At 40.3% G+C, this 22,028-nt stretch overlaps 1 protein-coding gene and 1 non-coding gene across 2 annotated transcripts; both read left to right on the top strand.

The window, feature by feature from the left end:
* Window positions 1-1,384: 1,384 nt before the first annotated feature.
* Window positions 1,385-6,291, top strand: CXCL9 (C-X-C motif chemokine ligand 9). The gene is made up of 4 exons (XM_005909109.3): window positions 1,385-1,540; window positions 2,904-3,030; window positions 4,496-4,580; window positions 6,013-6,291. The coding sequence occupies exons 1-4, from the start codon at window positions 1,480-1,482 to the stop codon at window positions 6,115-6,117; spliced, it is 378 nt and encodes a 125-aa protein (XP_005909171.1). The 5' UTR covers window positions 1,385-1,479; the 3' UTR covers window positions 6,118-6,291.
* Window positions 4,847-4,918, top strand: TRNAE-UUC (transfer RNA glutamic acid (anticodon UUC)). The gene has a single exon. It is a non-coding gene; the product is annotated as a tRNA-Glu (tRNA).
* Window positions 6,292-22,028: the final 15,737 nt, after the last annotated feature.

Raw genomic sequence — 22,028 nt, 5'->3', positions numbered from 1 at the left:
TGAAGCTCACAGACTTTGTCACATATACTCAAGTAGCAAAGCTGGGACCAGAACCCAGCTCCACCCTACCCATGTCACAGTTGTTACCAAAATTAAGCAAAACCAAATGAATAAGCTGTGTCAAAGTTCACCACAAGTTTTCTTCAAAAAGAATTCTTAATATTGTATTTAAGCATAATAATCCATCTAGAAACCAGTTCCAACATGTGCATCATGTAACAGAAAATGCTGGTATCTGTTCCCCTCACACTCTGCAGCATGCATTCTCAATGTGGGGGAGGAAGGGTTGCCCTCAAGGGGACAATAATCGGTTCTTGGGGTGCTAAAAATTCCTAGATATTACAATAACTCGTGGCCTGATAAAGAATCTGCCTGAAATGCAGGAGACCCAGGTTTCGATTCCTGGATAAGGAAGAACCCCCCGAGAAGGGAATGGCTACCCACTCCAGTATTCTCACCTGGAGAATTCCATGGACAGAGGAGTCTGGCGGGCTACAGTCCGTGGAGTCACAATGAGCCGGACAGGACTGAGCAACTAGCACTTTCACTTTCAATTAGTAATGTCGAGCTTTATACATGTGTTTATTGGCCATTTTTTATCTTCTTTAGAGAAATGTTTATTCAAGTCTGCACACTTTTCAGTCAGGCTATTTGGATTTTGTTGTAGAAGTTATTATATATATAAACTCCTTATCAGGTGTATGATTTGCAATTATTTGCTCCCATTCCATAGGTTGTTTTTTCACCCTGTTGATTATTTTCTTTGATACACAGAGGTTTTTAAGTTCAATGTAGTACCAATTGTCTGTTTTCAAATAATCCATTATTCTAATTAATCTAACCATTAAAAAATAATAATAATACCTAGCAGAAATCACATAAAAACAAAATGAACTTACCAAAGTAGACAATTACCTAGTCCCTGAGTTAAGATGCCTTTAATGTATTTTGATAGTTTAAGATTGTTGGGTAGGCATTATTAGAAAAAAAATAAATATGGCCATATGTTATACATAAAGATATTCTACAAATAGCAAGAAAATTTGAAGAGTGTTTTACTTATCTGGACTTTAATGTTTTCCATCTGGAAACATTTCCAACCCTTCTTGTATAATTTTATTATATTCATTATATAACTTGTCCCTCATCCAGGTGAGCCGCTGTGTGTGCTGAAGGCTGCTAATGCTGATGGTTTCACATCTCTTACTATAAACTACCCATTTATGTGAAATGGAAAGAAATAAAATATGCAGAAATTCCCTTGGATAGGAGAGTAGGGTTTCCCCTAGCACAATTAAGTTTGTGGCCAGTTTAGCTGGATCAGCTAAGACCACCAGCCAATCAGATTTTAGGAGGGAAATGGATTCCTAAATAAATATGATTTCAAAGAGCATGTTCTCTAAAGACTTTCTCGGGCTTAAAATCTAATAAAAGAGTGACTCACTAGAACAAACACAGGAGTGATTTCACCCTACCAATATGAAGAAAAGTGCTCCTCTCTTTTTGGGTATCATCTTCCTGACTCTGACTGGAGTTCAAGGTAAGGGATTATAAATTATATTAAGTTGGTAAAGTCAGAGATGTAAATTGCTATAAAAGCCTTTTGACTTGCATTGCTTTGCATGCATCAGAAAGTGATGTGAGTCACTTGTGGGCAGTTATCCAAAGTTCATATCTTGCGTAGACCTGCCAGGTCAAATACAAATCTTCTCAGTCTACATGTGTGAATTCCTGGCATGCAGTAGGTGTTCAGTAAATGTTTGTTGAACTGTTTGGTAATGAGATGGGAGACTTTGTCTCCTCAATAATTTTTGCCACCCTGACAGTTTGTTGATAAGTATGTCTGTGATTAACCAATTAAGTATCTGATAATCAGAGAGGTTTTTCCTCAGGAACAACCTTTACTACCTTTGTTATTTGTGGCAAATTAATGAGCTTTTCTGCTTCTAATGTGGCTCAGAGGGTAAAGCGTCTGCCTGAAATGCAGGAGACCTGGGTTCGATCATTGGGTGGGGAAGATCCCCTGGAGAAGGAAATGGCAACCCACTCCAGTATTCTTGCCTGGAAAATCCCATGGACGGAGGAGCCTGGTAGGCTACAGTCCATGGGGTTGCAAAGAGTCGGACTTTACAACTCTTTTGCAACTTCACTCTTTCTTTCTTCCTTCCTTCCTTCCTTCCTTCCTTTCTTTCTAATGAGCTTTTCTAGACTTCAGTTCCCTCAGCTGTAAAATGGAGATTGTATAACTATGCTTTTTCTACCTACTACTAAATGAAAAAATTAAGGAATGAAAATAGTGTAAAGAGTTTTTGAAAGTTTAAAGCACTACTGAAAACCAAGGCAGTAGTGAAGATTAGGATTAGTGGTAATTAGTTACTATAAATAGACCTTTTTATTGAAACTAACACCAACTTCATTACACTAAGGTCAGATTAAAAATGGCTTTGGGAGGTGTTTGAGAAGCTATGATCTGCATAGCACACATGAATTAGGTATACACGTATCTGACCTATGATAGGCATTTATTGAATATTTTTAAAATCACTTTTCCTAAGGTTGTAAAATATGATATCAAGTGGAAGTGTTAGTCCCTCAGTCATGTCCAACTCTTTGAGACCCGATGGACTGTAGCCCGCCAGGCTCTTCTGTCCATGGGATTCTCCCAGTAAGAAGAACCCTTGGAGAAGGGAATGGCTACCCACTTCAGTATTCTTGCCTGGAGAATCCCATGGATATAACACCAAGGAGATAACACCTACTTCAAAATCTTGTGATAATGATTGAAAGACACTCAGTAGATGATAGTAATAATCATTACTAAGTCAAATGTATCATTTTGGTGGATCACCAAAATGAAGACATATATTTCAATTGATGTTTTCTACCCTCTGTTTTTCCCTTAGGAGTCCCAGCAATAAGGAATGGACGCTGTTCCTGCATCAACACCAGCCAAGGGATGATCCATCCAAAATCCTTAAAGGACCTTAAACAATTTGCTCCAAGCCCTTCTTGTGAGAAAACTGAAATCATGTAAGTAAAAACTCATTCAACACATATCCAGCATTAAATTTAATGTGAGTACTACCCTGGGAATACTTGCCCATTCAGACACTTAAAATGCAGATGGTTGCCCCTCCGTAAATCTGGTATACTTCTTTCTTTTCTTCTTAAAAAAATAAGCAAAAAAAAAAAAAAAAAGCAATTTCTGGTAGAGATAAGGAACCAAGGATGATATATAACCAAAGTATTATGTGTTCATTGAAGAAAATGTTTAATGTAAATTACCCAAAAGAAGAAATTAAAAATTCTCTAAATTCTACCATCCAGTTATTCTCTTGGTATATATACACACTTTTGCTTTGTGTGTACATATATAGATACAAAACATATATGTACATATACATATATTTATATACACAATATATGTACACAAAAACAAAATCATATACCATATACATTTTTGTAAGCTGCTTTTTTCATTGGCTCTATATCATGAACTTTTCTTCATGTCATTAAGTCTTGTGTAATAACATCATTTTTGCTAATAATGTCATTTTTAATAACCAAATTTTATTCTATTATATGCACGTAGCATAATGTATATGACCAAACCTAAATGTAGGTCAATTTTTTTGCTATTAAAAATAGTTACTGTATCAATATTATTTAATTCTCTCCTATATTAATATTTTTCTAGAGATTAGAATTGGTAGGTTAAAGATGTGTGTGTTATTCACTCAGTCGTGTCTGAGTCTTTGTGACCCCAGGGACAGTACCCCACTAGGCTCCTCTGCCCATGAACTTCTCCAGGCAAGAATACTGGAGAACTAGGGATCTTCCTGACCTGGGCTGCCGCATTGCAGGAGAATTCTTTATCATCTGAGATACAGGAAGCCTAGAATTCCAGGCTAGGTTAAAGATATGCATATTTTAAATTTTTTTGAAGCCTAAATCAAGGATGATGTATAGAATGACTCCTTTTATTCTTAGATTAGTCAGAAATCAAAGAAAAAAGTCGTTAAATTATTCCTGGGGAGTCTGATGGAATTTTAAAAATTCAACCAGTCCATTAATCTTGTCTTAGGAAAACATTTTATTATGTTTTAAGTTGTTTTACTAGAAAATTTAGTAAAATTCATGCTCATTTTCCTTGTTTGGGAGGAAAGTAGATATATTCACAACTTTTCTATTTTATGTTTTCATTTAAACATAAATAGCTTTTTCCAGCATAACAGAACCAATATTATCTTTAGATATAAGTTCTCCCATTGCATACATCTGTTGGATTTTTTAAATTTATGGTTATGTGCTATCCTAAAAATGTATCTAAGTCCCCCCAGTCACTTAAAAAAATGAAAAGGCAGGAAAAAGACCGAAGTCCCAGATGCTACAAATATATTTTAATTGGGGAATTGAATTCTGTGGATAAGAGAAAGCATTTGAATCATTAAAAGTAAAAAAAAAAAAAAAAAACTTGTTGCTGTTTCTTTGGTAGTGCTACAATGAAGAATGGGAATGAAGCCTGCCTAAACCCAGATTTACCAGAAGTAAAAGAACTGATTAAAGAGTGGGAGAAACAGGTGGGTGAAAAAGAAACAAAATTTTCTTTCTTTTAGAAATTAACTTTGGAAGTCAAAGAATTATGGAGTGCCTTTAAGGTTACATTTTTCATTAATGTTATTGTGCTACCATTTTTTTCCCCTACAATGTGGAATTGTATTCCTGCTTATGGTATCACTTGTCTGTCTCTTCCACTAGAATGTGTGTTCCATGTGGGTAGGGAGCTTGTCTTTCTTATCCAATATAGTACATACATATTGAATGGTAGACCGCGAGGATAGGGAATTCCCTGGTGGTCCAGTGGTTAGGACTCAACACTTTCACTGCCAGGGCCCAGGTTCAATCCCTGGTCAGGGAACTATCTCATAGCATAGCCAAAAAACAACAACAAAAAAAAGGTAATGAGATAAAGTCCCTTCCTGCTGTAGCAGATTCTCTGACAATTAATTATAGTACAACATGGAAAATATAAAATAAAGGTATGTACAAGAATCTTGAAGATAATAGAGAAAAGAGTAATTAACTTTGCCAAAGGAGTGGGGACAAGAAGGTGTTAAGGAAGACTTTTCATATCAGGTGATTTGATTTGGATCTTGAAGGATAAGTAGTTCACTGGGAGGGTAAGGACAGCATGTAAAAAAAAGACTAGAATCATAAGAGAGCTCACTGTGCTCAGGGAACCTTAATTAATATGGCTTGAGTTTGTGTGGAGGGAGTGAAGGGACTGAGGTAGAAAAGTAGACCAGGACAAAGCCAGAGGAATCCTGTTTGAAATGTTGAGGGCTTAAGTTCGAAGAGGGCCACAGCATATGTAGATAGGAACTTGTTTCTGGACTCTGACAGAGGAGCAGTTCTGGCACATACCAGCTGTGCAACTTTGGCCAAGTCACCCACTCCAAGCCTCCATCTCCTTGTCTGTAAAAATTGGATGATAATCCAACCTCTCAGAAAACAATAGTCATTCAGTCGTGTCTGACTCTTTGCAACCCCATGGACTGTAGCCCGCCAGGCGCCTCTGTCCATGGAATTTTTCAGGCAAGAATACTGGAGTGGGTTGCCACTTCCTACTCCAGGGGATCTTCCCAACCCAGAGACTGAACCCAGGTCTCTTGCATCTCCTGCATTGGCAGGCAGATTCTTTACCACTGTGCCACCTGGGAAGCCCCACAGTTGGTAGAGGTTGGTCATAAGCAAGGTTGGAGTGGGGGTAGCCAAGAAAATGGGCAAAAGAAAACCAGTTAGAAGGCTATTGCTTCTTCATCGAAATAACTGAAATAGAATCAAAAGGAGCCTCTCTGAGAGTGATGCAACTTTAAACTGGTTATGAGGATGAATAAAGACCACAGTCTGGAGAGTCCAAATATAATATAAGGAAGGAAAAATGGTAAGATAGAGAAACACTAACCCCCCGGTTTGTTTGTTTGTTTGTTTGTTTTTGCTGTCTCCTCACAGGTCAACCAAAAGAAAAAGCAAAGGAAAGGGAAAAAATATAAAAAAACCAAGAAAGTTCCAAAAGTTAAAAGATCTCAACGTCCTTCTCAAAAGAAGACTACATGAGCTCCCACTTCACCAACCACTATCTTGTGTTAAAACAGGTTCTTTTTAACTAACTGAAATAATTCCTGAAAGGGATGGCATCTTAATACAAAAGCTTGTTGATCTGACTAGAAAATTTAAAACATTATTGTGTAATTGTAATTAAATCTAGAAAATCGCTTTTCAAAATCCAAATGTGAACAGTTGTTAGAGGCTATAGTTTGTCTTTGTTCTTCCACCTCCGACCTCTGAATTTCCTCATACTTAAGCCCACAGTCTTAGCAACACCCACATCTGGACAAATGTCCTCACAGCTACGGCCCACACACAGCAGCTGCCCGGGAGAGCAGCTGCAGGCTTCCCAGGCCTCCAGAGAATATCCTGAGGCCCAGGTCAGCAGGCCCCCAGCCTGGCAGCGTGCTGGCAAGCAAAGCAGTTTGGAGTCGAGCTGGGCCTTGCCAAGCTGCTGTATTTGCATCAGCCTGTGGGCCTCATATACAGTGTATCTGAGAGATTCATGCCCGTTATTTCTCTTGGGGGTGGGGGTGCGTCACCACTGAAGACCCCTAGCACTTGGCTTTCAGAACCTTCCATCTGGTGTTGAGGCCGTGTGACTCCATCTCGCCTGCCCACGCTGACCGCTTCATTCCTTCCTGTTCCCTTTGCTTCAGTCAAGCCAGCTCCTCACCATCCTCCCACGGTTCAGTGTCCACCCCCTCTACCACACAGGTCACATCCTGCCTCACCTGGGTCTACAGCTTTCTCACTCTTCCCCCAACAGCCCATGGAAATCTCTCCTTCCCCTCACACATACTCCCTTGATCCAGTCTTCAAGGGTCATTTTCATCCTGCCTCGGCAACAGAATCTTTCCACTTGGATTTTTTTAAGACTCCTATTTCACTGGTGTTCAACACCATACAGGTGAGCACTTCATTGCTTTCTAACTATTTTTTCACTTGTTCATTTTAATTCTCCAACAAGATTGTCAGCTCCTTGAGGGCAGGGGGCACAGTTTATTTCCCTGAATCTGCCACCATGCCTAATATACTGTGGAACTAGGTTTTGAATCATTTCCTAATTGCAGTTGTTACAGGTAGGAGGACAATAGACCTCCTCAAAGCAGGAGGAGTTAATTGGCTACTCCATGTAGTCTAACCCTGGTAACATCTTTTATTCATTATCTTCAGGCTGTTGTCACTTCAAGGACTGAGGGTGATGCAACATCCTTGTTTTTTTTCTTTTTTCTTTTTTGAGTGTGTGTTATACAGCTTTAATCTTGGTCACTGCAGCTTCTCAGCACAGTAAGAAATATTGCACATGATCAACATGTTTTGTTCTGGGGATGCATCCTTGTTTTATTGTGACAGGATGTTAACTTGGCCTCTCCAACGGATAAGAAGGAAACATTTAAATCATTTGTGGATATTCTAAACTGTTTTTAATTAAATATACAGGATACCTGGAATCATAGAATCTTAACAATGGAAAGGCACTTTAGAGACCAACCAGTGTCTAACCTTTTCCCACAGAATATAAAAATTCCTTCAGTACCGTTCTTAACAAGCCTCAGTTTTCCAAGATCTGACAAGAAAGTCACCAAGATCCTTCTGAAAACCCATTTTAGATAAATGTGAATTTCACTGTCAGTTTAACTTGTTTCCAAGTTTGTGAATATTGTGATTATCAATCACCACACCAGCTCTCATGAAGAGTGTATTAAGTCACCAAGTGCTAGAGGAAGCAGTGAATCCTGTTAGTGGAGGCATGGATAGTGCCCAGTGAGCCTCTGCAGGGCTTGGAAACCCTCTTAAAGAGGACGTTTCAAGCACTGCATAAGAGAGGATGTCAGGCCAGAATTTAACCCCTGTCTAGTTTCTCAAATGTTGTCACTCCTTACATTGCAGATGATTTTAAGTGCTGCCCAGTGGCGATCCCAAACAGCGTCTTAACTAGTCGTAAGACTCTTAGCTCCTTTCATGTAACTCCCCCGAAAAATCTAAATGTTCCATAATCTAAGTGTTTGACCCAGTTCCCTTGCATCTTACTGCTAAAGTGGTCAGTGTATCACTAATACCCAAAGACTACATGTTTTGACTAAGTTAGCTATGACATATATATTATCATTTATATATATACATATATGGTCTAAGCAAATATTAATTCAAAGCAGTATTGACATCTATACTCTGTACTTTGAAATATTTTCTTTGTTAAGACAATGCTATCAGCAGCTATACTCCATAAGAATTAATTTTTAAAAATTTTTAAAAAGACAATGCTATCAATAAATGGACCATTGATCAGAAAAAAGTCTTGATTTTTTTTAATGTCATGAATATGTGCCTCAACTATTACATGTTTAACAGTAATTCTCATGTATCCTTATTCATTTGCTTTCATCTCAAACAAGGTGTAATTGAGATAAATACATGGAAGCTCTTTAAAGGGCTCTTTGGAGACTAAAAATAACTTCACAGAAAATTTGACAACATACCTTATAACAACACTGACTTACAAGACTTATATGCAATGCAATTTATTTCCTAATCCTCAAGGGCAATACCATTCCAATAAGACATATATCCAAGGGACCATAAATGTCCCAACTCTTTTCCATACCCTAAAACTATATATGTTTAAATTTTATAAAGCCTCAAGAAGTTACAGAGACCCAGATATAGGATAAGTTATTCTAGAGTTCAGGAAACTTGGGCAGTGTGGAGTCTTTAGAAGTTGGGAGTGGATAGAGACTATCAGCTTTGTATATTTGAGGTCCACTTGATAGACCAAACAGGTATGATATTTGGGCAGCTAACAGCTGCTGATGGTGATATGACAAAGCCCTCAAAGGCTACTGTGAAAAGAGATAAGATTGTGGCTTCTGAGCTATCTGGGTTAAGATCAGAAGCCCACCATTTATTAAATGTATGACCATGGTTCAAGTGCACTTTTGACCTCCCTGTACACCAGGTTCCTCCTCCAGGAGTGTTTGAGAAACAGACCCAGCATAGATCTTGATGCATAGAAAGTCCCCACTGCCAGCCCTAACCTCCCCCCACCATTTACCTCTGCTCACTTTCTTCACAACAGAATGTATTTCACATCTCATGCATGCAGAGAGATGTTTCCAGGACTGAAGAAACAGGTTGGAGAAATGAAACCAAAAGTCCAACTAACCAGTTTTCTTTATCTGTATTTTAATTCCATAGTCTGGGCCATCATTGTCTCCTTCATAGGCCACCTCAGTAGCATCCTCTTTTCTCTTCTGCTTCTTTTTCTCAACTTTTCTCTTGATTCTTTACCATTCATGACAGCCAGAATGATCCTTTCAAAGCATAAGTCACAGAAGACCACCACCTTACTTAATACCCTGTCATTTCCCTTACTACCTACCCTTAGTGAAATGACATCCTCTCCCCAGGCTCTCTGTTGCAATGCTTTCTAAAGTAGGATGTGTGCATCCTATGGGGTAGATGTAATGAGAGTGTTTATAACATATTTCATCTGAAAAATAAGAAAGAACTGAAGGTGTACTATAAACCCGAAGTCAGCGATTGATACAGTCAGCTTCACTCAATGCGTTTGTCAGGTCACCCTGTGTCACATCCCGATTTCCTGTGGAAAAAATGAGACTTCCTCACCGGGGAGGGACGGACATGTGCCCTCTTTCAGTCAGTCACTTTCTGCAACAGTTGGTCACCACTTATGTGGGGACAGTCCTCTACGTTGTTATTGTTTGGTTGCTCAGTCATATCTGACTGGCGACCCCATGTACTGTAGCCTAACAGGTTCCTCTATCCTTGGGATTTCCAGGACATGAATACTGGAGTTGGTTTCCATTTTCTCCTCCAGGGGATAATATGGTCAATTTGTTTTTTGGGCTTTTTTTGCTGGTATAGAGAGGATGAAATTAGGTGAGAGGGAAAACAAGCAAGCTTCCTTGCTGCTGCTGCTGCTAAGTCACTTCAGTCGTGTCCAACTCTGTGCGACCCCATAGATGGCAGGCCACCAGGCTCCACTGTCCCTGGGGAATCCCAGGCAAGAACACTGGAGTGGGTTGCCATTTCCTTCTCCAATGCATGAAAGTGAAAAGTGAAAGTGAAGTCACTCAGTCGTGTCTGACTCTTCGTGACCCCATGGACTGCAGCCCACCAGGCTCCTCCATCCCTGTCCATGGGATTTTCCAGGCGAGTACTGGAGTGGGTTGCCATTGCCTTTTCTGGCAAGCTTCCTTACAAGGAGTTAATGAGCTCCTAGGCAGTTACCCGGCTAAAAGATCACCTGAGGCATTTTGCACCAAGTTTCCAGGCTGGGGTTTGACCCTGTATTTTAGGGAGGTAAGTGAATCACAAATGAGTAATCAAGTCAAGATCTGTGAATGAGATTGTGAACTGAGACAAACTGGCAAAGGATTAGAGGGAAAGGTGTCAGATAATACTATACAAAATTTATAATACTATAAAATTTGCTATATAATTTAAAAAATCTCATCCTTTAAATATGCTATTTCACTTTACTGCTTCAAGCAGACTGTTTTCATAAGGAATTTGTTTTACAAAAAAAAAAAGCAACAACAAAAAGGAAAATTTGCTGGTACTTCTATCTCCAGGGAATGAGGCCTTCTGTGTAGCGTGTGGGACCAAGTAGGCCCAACCACCTACCATCAGCTTCCCTTCACTGTCTGAGTAGACAACCTGAACTTCCTCCAGAAAAGGGAACTAGTATCACAATCTATTCATGTGAGAGGAGAAATGTCAAGGGAAATCATTAACAGGAAAAAACATGTTACTTAAAAAGAGAGATGCCAGCAATCACTTCTACCATATTAAAACCGTCAGAACATATCTCAAAGCAGATGTCTCTGGTATGGGGCTTTTGATTAGGGCAAGACTAGCTAGGGGTTTTTATGGAATGGAAGTTAAAGTGAAAGTCAGCTAAATTTCCCCCAAATAATAAGGAAACAGAAATTAACCTCTGACAGGCAGGGAGGGTGTTGGGAATCCTAGAACAGCAAAAAGAGAGGCCAAAGGAGATGGGAGTCAAAGCCTGCTGTAAAAATAACAGCAGGGGGAATTCCTTGGCAGTCCAGTGGTTAAGATTTTGCTTTCCAATGCAGGGGGTGCGGATTCAATCCTTGGTTAGGGAGCCACGATCCCACATACCTTGCAGCCAAAAAAACAAACAAACAAACAAACAAACATAAAGCAGAAGCAATATTGTAACAAATTCAATAAAGACTTTTAGGAAATCAGATCAGATCAGATCAGTCGCTCAGTCGTGTCCGACTCTATGCGACCCCATGAATCGCAGCACACCAGGCCTCCCTGTCCATCACCAACTCCCGGAGTTCACTGAGACTCACATCCATGGAGTCAGTGATGCCATCCAGCCATCTCATCCTCTGTTGTCCCCTTCTCCTCCTGCCCCCAATCCCTCCCAGCATCAGAGTCTTTTCCAATGAGTCAACTCTTCGCATGAGGTGGCCAAAGTATTGGAGTTTCAGCTTTAGCATCATTCCTTCCAAAGAAATCCCAGGGCTGATCTCCTTCAGAATGGACTGGTTGGATCTCCTTGCAGTCCAAGGGACTCTCAAGAGTCTTCTCCAACACCACAGTTCAAAAGCATCAGTTCTTCGGCACTCAGCCTTGTTCACAGTCCAACTCTCACATCCATACATGACCACAGGAAAAACCATAGCCTTGACTAGACGAACCTTTGTTGGCAAAGTAATGTCTCTGCTTTTGAATATGCTACCTAGGTTGGTCATAACTTTCCTTCCAAGGAGTAAGCGTCTTTTAATTTCATGGCTGCAGTCACCATGGTCCACTTCAAAAAAGAAAATCTTAAAAAAAAAAAAAAAAAGACAGCAGGTTGCAATAATAAAGGTATGGAGTATCAGTGAGAAATCTCCTATAGTGGGATAGTCAGCTTTAAACCACTGGTGTGTAACATTTAGTTTTAAATGCCAGCCTGCCTGGGACTCTAAAAATATTAAGAAAGATTTTAAACTTTTCATAATTGAGGGAACCAGGGCTTAGGTCACTTTATTTGGATATTGAAGGTAACTCCAGAAAAACAGATCTTTGGGGCCACTTGGGTTATATGGCAGCCTTGGAGATGTGCTGCTTGGGTTACCCTTCAACAGAGAACTTGTAGGACTTCCCTGGTGGCCCAAGGGTTAAGACTCCATGCTTCCAATGCAGGGGGCACAGGTTTGATCCCTGATTGGGGAACTACAATCCCACATGCTAAGCAGTACAGCCAAGGAAAAGAACCAACAACAATGAAGAACTTGCTATTTAGCCCCAGTAAGGGTGGTTAACTGACCACCTCCAGCTGCAGAACCGTGGACTTACCCCAGATTTTGAGCTGAGGCCATGCTCTCACTGGGTACCCTCCAGCCGATGACTGAGTATAGAAGAAATACTAGAACCCTATCATTTCCACCAGATGGGCAGCTTTCATCAGGAGCTCCCCACTGGATTGACTAAAACTTTGGCAGGACTGCATCCCAGTCTGAGACAGTCTCTGCCCAATTCTGCTTCCTCCCACTTTTATTCTTACAAAGGTCACCAACAATACACCTCTTGCATATCTGATTCTGTCTCAGTGCCTGCCAGAGAACCCAAATGATGCAAGTTACATACACTTTTTTAAATTTGAATCAATAAGTATTAGCTGCTATTATCTTTATGAGTATCTCCTATATCCCCCAACACAGACTTTTGACACTGAGAGAAAACTTTCAGATGGAAGAACAACCAAGAGCCTCAAAATCAAGAGACTAGAAGAAATTTCTGGTCCTGCCACTCATGGACTGTGGAGCTAAGTCTCATGGCTGCTTCTTTAACTGCCAAAGCACAAGAGATTATAATCTCTAAGATTTCTCTAAGGGCTCCCCAAACACCAGGACTTCCCTGGTGGCTCAGACAGTAAAGAATCTGCCTACAGTGCAGGAGAGCCAGGTTCGAGTTCGGGGTCAGGAAGATCCCCTGAAGAAGGAAATGGCAACCCACTCCAGTAGTCTTGCCTGGAGAATTCCATGGACAAAGGAACCTGGAAAGCTACAGTCCATACGGTCCATGGGGTCCCAAAGAGTCAGACATGACTGAGTGACTAACACACACCAAACACTATCCCTTTTTAGCTTTCTGCCTGGTACACCACAGTTTTTGCTTAATGGACACCTTAAACTGGTCACCTTTTACATTGATGCCCCCTGTACTGCTTTAAAAAATTTAGTTGTATTTTAAGATAAACTGCGGAAATAGTTTAGGACTGCTGAAATATGAGAAGCCCATTTCTCTAATCTTAGATAATTTTGATAACATGAGCTGGAAATTGGAAGACTTCAAAAAGTTTCATTCTTTCTTCTCCAGCAAGTCTGATGCCAAGTAATGTCCAGGTAGTTCTCACATTACTCCATCTTTCAACTTTAAAGTGGAATTTTCCAATTGTCTGGTTATCCCTGTGGGTCCCCCAGGTTGGGGACAGACAAAAGAGGGACTGAGTCTATGAGGATATAATCAGGAGAACATTCCAGGGGAGTAGTGAAAAGTGTTCTCATCAATTTCATTTATTTCCACCCCCAAAAATAGAATCCTTGATGTTGTGGATGCTCAAGGACATCTCTCCACAACGGTTATATCATTTGGGTCATAGAGGAACATTTTTCTCCCTAAAAATTTATGGAAAGTTTTTAAAAAGCAAGCAAGCGTAATTTATAAGCAAAGAAAGAAATAGGGAATTTATATATATCACATGTTTTCTCTCCTTACTATAACTCATCTTCTGAAAAAGGACCCCAAAATCTTATACCTTGCTTAAGCACTTTAAAAATACTATCCACAGCCTACCCTATTTCCCATAAAATGAAAAAATTATGTAGTGGTAATAGGAGATTTGGAGACCCAAAAGGAAAAATTTCCTAATGGAGTCCAATAACTGTGAAAATCTGGATCATCCAAATTCAGTCAGATAAACAGTCTTACACAGACTAAATTAATCCAGCAGTAACAGTAGATTTTTACAGAATTAGGCAGTGAATAACATCAGGTTTAGCTGGCACACTCAAGAAATCTGGCAAAAGCATAAAAACAAATCTTTGTTTCAGTTACCCATAATGAGATTAGTTTATTTGTTATTTGCTATTTTTAATATTACATTTTTATACATTTATTTTTGACCGTGTGGCATGTAAGATCTTAGCTCACTGACCAATAATGGAACTTGGGTCCCCTTCAGTGGAAGTGCAGAATCTTAACCACTGGACCGCATTAAAAGATGATACAATATGCAGTGGTCTATCTACAAAGGAACTGGTTACTCTCTTCTCTATGTGCAAAATCATTCACTCCAAGAAAGCTGAAATGTTACCTTGCTTTGAGGTTTTAGGTTTAACCACATAGAACATAAAAACCGTTAGCTGGTTTCTGAGAAATACTTTGACTTTCTGAACTTGGCTACTGTGGTTTAAGACAAAAAAATTCAAGAAAGATGGTGGAACTAGTCCATGTTGAGCCTGGGATTGATAGATACGCCTGAAGGCCAACCCAACAAAGAGGAGAGGATAGATGGGATTGTGGATAAAACTCACAATAAAGCTGGAAAGAATTTGAGCAAACTCTGGGAGACAGTGGGAAACAGAAGCGCCTGGCATGCTGCAGTCCATGGGGTCACAAAAAGTCAAACACGACCTAGCGACTGAACAACAGCAACAACAAATCTGGAAAGAGAGGAGGGAAAAGGAAAATCAATAAAAAATTAAAAGAACTGATGAAAATATGAAAAATAAAATTTCTTCCAATACCAGTTTCCTATTGTGTATAAAGTGAAAGTGAAATTGCCCAGTTGTGTCCGACTCTTTGCGACCCCATGGACTGTAAGCTACCAGGTTCCTCCATCCATAGGATTCTCCAGGCAAGAGTACTGGAGTGGGTTGCCAGTATGTATTTAGTCAAATAGTATAATTTTCTTGTTAAAAAGAAATGCAAGAGCTCCCTCCAGTGGCCAATCTAACAATTAAAAATATTTTAATTAGAAATAGACTATCAGGCACCTACCTGGCTTTTCTGAACATAGTCACCATCACTGGTTTCTAATGAAACAATAAGTAGAATTTGCATGTTAGTCACTCACTGATTTTGAGGAAAACTTTGCTCAGTTCTTACGTTAATAAATCACACAAACGAAGAACTGGAAGACTGCTGCTAAGTCACTTCAGTCGTGTCCGACTCTATGCGACCCCATAGACGGCAGCCCACCAGGCTTCCCCGTCCCTGGGATTCCCCAAGCAAGAACACTGGAGTGGGTCGCCATTTCCTTCTCCAATGCATGAAAGTGAAAAGTGAAAGTGAAGTCGCTCAGTCATGTCCGACTCTGGCGACCCCATGGACTGTAGCCTACCAGGCTCCTCCGTCCATGGGATTTTCCAGGCAAGAGTACTGGAGTGGGGTGCCATTGCACTGGAAGACTAGAAATGATTTGTTCATTCCTTCAACAAATATTAGCTGATTACCTACTATGGCCCATGCATGGCTCCGAGTATGGAGGACAGAGCAGTGAACAAGATAGGGTCCTTATTAAACTCATCTATGCAGAAAGCCAAAAAAAAAACAAACAATTAAGCTAGCGAATACATATTATGCCAGAGGCTTTTAAGGGTAAAAGAGGAAAATAAAGCAGGAGAAAGGAGTGTGGGGAGGGGAGGCAGGATGGGAGGTCAGGGAAAGCCTCCCTAAAAAGATGTCACTTGAGCAGAGAACTGAGGAAAATAAGGGAGCCAGACGTGTGGTGCTTACGAGAGGGCAAACAGGAAACGTGAAGCCCTGAGGCTGGACACCATGAAGGCAGCTACAAGGCCAGGGCAGAGTAGACAAAGAGGAGCATGATGGGGAGGGGAGCCCAGAAAGGTAAGGTGGGGTCAGGTTATACACCATCTTCTGTGTTCCTGAAGGACTTGCTTTAGCTTTAAATCTGAGAGAGAAGGGGAGCTAGAAGAGTAACTGAATCTATTTAAGGATCCCTCTGGTCACCAACACAAGATACATGATACCAATACCAATACATGATAGTGAGGCAAGGGAAGAAGCAGAGAGACCATGTAAAGGACAATTAATTACCAAATATGTTTCCAGAAGGAGGGCGAGACCAACTGTACACCCAGTGCTGCGGGTAAGACAATGGATGAAAACTGACCTTTGGACTTGGCAACATTAAAGTGATCAGTGACCTTAATAAAAACAGTTTTGGTGGAATGGTGGAAACAAAAGACTAACTGGTATTTAAGTTAAATACAAACCTGTCATGGTCTAGCATTCCACTCTTAGGCACTCACCAAGAGAAAAGAAAACACATATCTATATAAAGAGCTGAACACAAATATTGATAACGCCAAACTGGACACAACCCAAATATTCAATAAACAAATTACAGATAAACAAATTACAGTATATCCATACCATGGAAGGCTACCTAAAAATAAAAGGGGTGAACTATTCATATACACAACATGGACACATTTTTAAATACTTAAAAGTGAAAGAAGTCTGACACAAAAGAACAGATACTGTATGATTCCGTTTGTATAAAATTTCTGCAAGTGCAAACTTATTTATGGTGACAGAAAGCGGATGCGTGCTTGTCTGGGATGGTGCAGCAAAAGGAAACTTGGATAATGAATATCCTCATTATCCTGATTGTAATGATGGGTTCATGGGTGTAAACATATATCAAAACTTACCACATTGTATACTTTGTAGCCTGTTTCTTATACAATGAGGCTGTAACTAAAGGAAGGTCATGTTTATTTTGATGACTGAAGAAACGCTTCATGAGGATGGACGACGTATTTGAGAGAAGTCTTGAAGGATGCATAGGGTTTTGATTTGAAAGGATACAGGACTTCCCAGGTGGCAGTAGTGGTAAAGAATCCGCCTGCCAATGCAAGGGGCACAGGTTCAATCCCTGGTCTGGGAAGATTCCACATGCCGTGGAGAAACTAAGCGTGCGTGCCACATCTATTGAGTCTGTGCTCTCGAGCCCAGTAGCTGCAACAACTGAAGTCCGCACGTCCTAGAGTCTGTGATCCTCAACAAGAGAAGCCACCTCATTGAGAAGCCCATGCACTGCAACAATGAGCAGCCCCTGCTCTCGGCAACTAGAGAAAACCTGAGCAAAGCAATCAAGACAAACTGTGTGACAGATTTTTTAAAAAAGCATTATACTGTTTGGAACTTTCCTAAGTAGGACTAATTCAGCTGGGAGGTGACCATTTTGCCCTCTCCCACCTCCCTCCTTCCTATTAATGTCCTTGTAATAGAGATTTAATGGCTCAAGAATGGTGCTCAAACTGCTGTCTGGACTATCGCCAAAAAGGCACCCCAAAAAGAGATATAAGTCAAAAGTGTGTTTCTTTTGGAAAAAAATTTAAAATAGCCCTCTAGTCTAGTCCCTCTAGTCCCAAATCAGGAAACGAGTACATCAAGGCTATATATTGTCACCCTGCTTATTTAACTTATATGCAGAGTACATCATGAGAAATGCTGGGCTGGAAGAAGCACAAGCTGGAATCAAGAATGCCAGGAGAAATATCAATAACCTCAGATATGCAGATAATACCACCCTTATGGCAGAAAGTAAAGAGGAATTGAAGAGCCTCTTGATGAAAGTGAAAGGAGAGTGAAAAGTTGGCTTAAAACTCAACATTCAGAAAACTAAGATCATGGCATCTGGTCCCATCACTTCATGGCAAATAGATGGGGAAACAGTGGAAACAGTGAGAGACTTTGTTTTAGGGGGCTCCAAAATCACTGAAGATGGTGATTGCAGCCATGAAATTAAAAGACGCTTGCTCCTTGGAAGGAAAGTTGTGACCAACCTAGATAGCATATTCAAAAGCAGAGACATTACTTTGCCAACAAAGGTTCATCTAGTCAAAGCTATGGTTTTTCCAGTAGTCATGTATGGGTGTGAGAGTTGGACCATAAAGAAAGCTGAGCACCAAAGAACTGATGCTTTTGAACTGTGGTGCTGGAGAAGACTCTTGAGAGTCCCTTGGACTGCAAGGAGATCCAACCAGTCCATCCTAAAGGAAATCAGTCCTGAATATTCACTGGAAGGACTGATGTCGAAGCTGAAATTCCAATACTTTGGCCACCTAATGTGAAGAACTGACTTATTTGAAGAGACCCTGATGCTGGTAAAGATTGAAGGCAAGAGGAGAAGGGGACGACAGAGGATGAGATGGTTGGGTGGCATCACCGACTCAGTGGACATGGGTTTGAGTAAACTCTGGGAGTTGGTGATGGACAGGGAAGCCTGGTGTGTTGCAGTCCATGCAGTCACAAAGAGCTGGACACGACTGAGCAACTGAACTGAACTGAGTCTAGTCTCCTTCAAATAAGACATTTTTAAAGCCGTTTGAATCCACATATTATGATCCATTTTATAATAGTCTCTTTTTTACAAAGATATAAAGATTTTCTCTTCTAGAATAATTCACTTTAGGTTAAAAATCATTTGGGGATCATAAAAAGATGGAACATTCCTTTGCCAATTCAAGATTAAGTTCAGAAGTGAATATGGAGTTTTTTCAGTGTTGATCTGGCTAATATATACTAAACATATGTACACTGTATTACACTTAAATTACTTGTGTTTAAGCTATTATCTGGGGCTTTCCTGGTGGCTCAGCAGTAAAGAATCTGCCTGCAATGCAGGAGACACAGGAGAACTGGGTTTGATCCCTGGGCCAGGAAGATCCCCTGGACAAGGGCATAGCAACCCACTTCAAGATTCTTGCCTAAAGAATCCCATGGACAGTGGAGTCTGGCAGGCTACAGTCCATAGGGTTGAAAAGAGTCAGATACAACTGAAGCAACTTTGCAAGCAGCCAGTATTTAACATTTTAAAAATACATATTTAGTTAGCCATTCAAAATACATATTCAGACTTACCTGGTGGTCCAGTGGTTAAGAGTCCAATTTGCAAGGCAAAGGATGTGGGTTCAGATCCCTGGTTGGGTAACTGAGATTCCACATGCCTCAAGGTGTAGACAAAAAAAGAAGAAGAAAATACATATTCAATTAAACACTCTCAGTCTTAGTCTTCTCATCTAACAACAATAACAACAAAAAGTCCAGCTTCAGGGTGTTTGGGGTAAAATGAGCAGACTCATGTGCCCTCCTGATGGGCATGTAAAGCCTTTCATCATCAGGACTGCATAACCTCACCTGACTCATTTTCCTCAGCTCCTTCCCTGCTGCACACCTCCTCCCAACCATGAGTCACATCCAGACTTCTGGTCATCCTTTAATTCCACCAGAGTTTTCCAAGCCGTCACACCTTTATACTGGTCATTTTCTTTATGTAGAAAATCATTCTTTCCCTTCTCCGAAAAAAAAAAACAACAACTCCTCATCATCAAAAATTTCAATCAAATAGTGTGAAACTAATTTCACAGCTGTCAGCCAGTTCAGTTGCTCAGTCATGTCCAACTCTTTGCGACCCCATGAATCACAACACGCCAGGCCTCCCTGTCCATCACCAACTCCCGGAGTTCACCCAAACTCATGTCCATTGAGTCAGTGATGCCATCCAGCCATCTTATCCTCTGTCGTCCCCTTCTCCTCCCACCCCCAATCCCTCCCAGCATCAGAGTCTTTTCCAATGAGTTAATTCTTCACATGAGGTGGCCAAAGTACTGGAGCTTCAGCTTTAGCATCATTCCTTCCAAAGAAATCCCAGGGCTGATCTCCTTCAGAATGCACTGGTTGAATCTCCTTGCAGTCCAAGGGACTCTCAAGAGTCTTCTCCAACACCGCAGTTCAAAAGCATCAATTCTTCGGTGCTCAGCTTTCTTCACATCCAACTCTCACATCCATACATGACCACAGGAAAAACGATAGCCTTGACTAGACGGACCTTTTTTGGCAAAGTAATATCTCTGCTTTTGAATATGCTATCTAGGTTGGTCATAACTTTCCTTCCAAGGAGTAAGTGTCTTTTAATTTCATGGCTGCAGTCACCATCTGCAGTGATTTTGGAGCCCCAAAAAATAAAGTCTGACACTGTTTCCACTGATTCCCCATCTATTTCCCATGAAGTGATGGGACCAGATGCCATGATCTTCGTTTTCTGAATGTTGAGCTTTAAACCAACTTTTTCACTCTCCACTTTCACTTTCATCAAGAGCTTTTTAGTTCCTCTTCACTTTCTGCCATAAGGGTGGTGTCATCTGCATATCTGAGGTTAGTGATATTTTTCCCGGCAATCTTGATTCCAGCTTGTGCTTTTTCCAGCCCAGCGTTTCTCATGATGTACTCTGCATGTAAGTTAATTAAGCAGGGTGACAATAGACAGCCTTGACATACTCCATTTCCTATTTGGAACCAGTCTGTTGTTCCATGTCCAGTTCTAACTGTTGCTTCCTGAACTGCATATAGGTTTCTCAAGAGGCAGGTCAGGTGGTCTGGTATTCCCATCTCTTTCAGAATTTTCCACAGTTTATTGTGATCCACACAGTCAAAGGCTTTGGCATAGTCAAGAAAGCAGAAATAGATGTTTTTCTGGAACTCTCTTCCTTTTTCCATGATCCAGTGAAACATGCTAATTCTTCTGGGCTAGATTGTCTTCTCTATTGCTTCCATTGCTCTGTCATTCATTATAAGAATGTATTTTCCATTTTTCTCTCATTAGTCTCTGAATATCCTGAGGGTGAAATTTATTTATTTTTGTATTCAAAACACTTATTTTTGTATTCAAAACACTTACCCTAGGGAATTCCCTGTGGCCCAGTGGTTAGGACTCTTTCACCACTGGCCTGGGTTTGATCCCTGTTTGGGAAACTAAATTCTGAAAGCCAAGAGGCATGTCCAAAAACAAAACAAAAACAGACAAACACTTACCCTAGTGCCTGATGTAGAATATGAATAGAAGCTGATGACATGGCCTAAGTGTTTAACTCATAAGTCACATTTTTGTGACTTAAATATTCATAGTACATAAGCTTTTAATTTTGATAGGAATTAAATTATTTCAATATATTTTGTTTTGAGAATGCTTTTTTTCCCTCACTAATCCAACCAACCAAAAACAATGTTTTTAATTTAAATCTGTGAAAGGGCTTTAAAAAAAATTATTGTTTACATTTACTTCTTAATAATTTCACAAGTACCTGGTTCAATGATAGGTAGGATAGTCCTTCTCCAAGTGTAGCTGAAAAACTGCAAGTGGTTTGCACAGAGTTCTTGAACTTGCTTGTGCCTAGATGTGATTACAGAGTTGTCTTGTTTTTTGGCTCATTCAGACACGGCCACAGATGACCTGGACTGAAGCTGGTGTTCTGTGAAACTGCTTATATTAAGCAGGGGAGTACTACTGTCCAAATTTTGATGCCAGACTAGCTAATCAGCTGACAAGTATCAGGCTACATTTTTCTTTCTCATCTAGTTATGATCACGACTGCCTGGACTGAAATCCCAGCTTCCTCACCTGCTATGAACTTAGGCAGTCAACTTGTCCAAGCCTGTTGCTTCATCTACAAAGTACGGGTAATTTTAGCACCTATTTTAGAGGGTTCTTCTCAGGATTCAATATAAGTGAAGTGCTTGGAACAGGGTGAGGGATTAATTTATTCTCCACATATTTATTTCTGTACACTTTGAAATTGTGGAAATGTACTCTCTTTGAATGAACAGAATCTGAATTTAAAACTCTTGGAGAACAGTACTTACAAAGGTTATAACAAGAGTGGTGTTTTAAATACAAATTCATTTTAAATCCGTCAACATGACTATATTTTATCCACTCTTTTCCTGAGTCATGTTGAGTGCTTGTTAAGTCCCTTCAGCCCTGTCAGACTCTGCGGCCCTGTGTACTGTGGCCCTCCAGGCCTCTGTCCATGGGATTCTCCAGGCAAGAATACTGGAGG

Source organism: Bos mutus, chromosome 6, assembly GCF_027580195.1.
Source record: "Bos mutus isolate GX-2022 chromosome 6, NWIPB_WYAK_1.1, whole genome shotgun sequence".
Lineage (NCBI taxonomy): Eukaryota > Metazoa > Chordata > Mammalia > Artiodactyla > Bovidae > Bos > Bos mutus.
The sequence above is the reverse complement of the archived record's forward strand: the minus strand, read 5'-3'. Positions and strand labels throughout refer to the sequence as shown.

Bases quoted from the DNA above. Each gene is read 5' to 3' on its own strand.
- CXCL9 (XM_005909109.3), top strand. From the start codon at position 1,480: ATGAAGAAAAGTGCTCCTCTCTTTTTGGGTATCATCTTCCTGACTCTG. The intron at 1,541-2,903 runs GTAAGGGATTAT...TTTTTCCCTTAG, and splicing joins GACTCTGACTGGAGTTCAAG to GAGTCCCAGCAATAAGGAAT. The intron at 4,581-6,012 runs GTGGGTGAAAAA...GTCTCCTCACAG, and splicing joins TTAAAGAGTGGGAGAAACAG to GTCAACCAAAAGAAAAAGCA.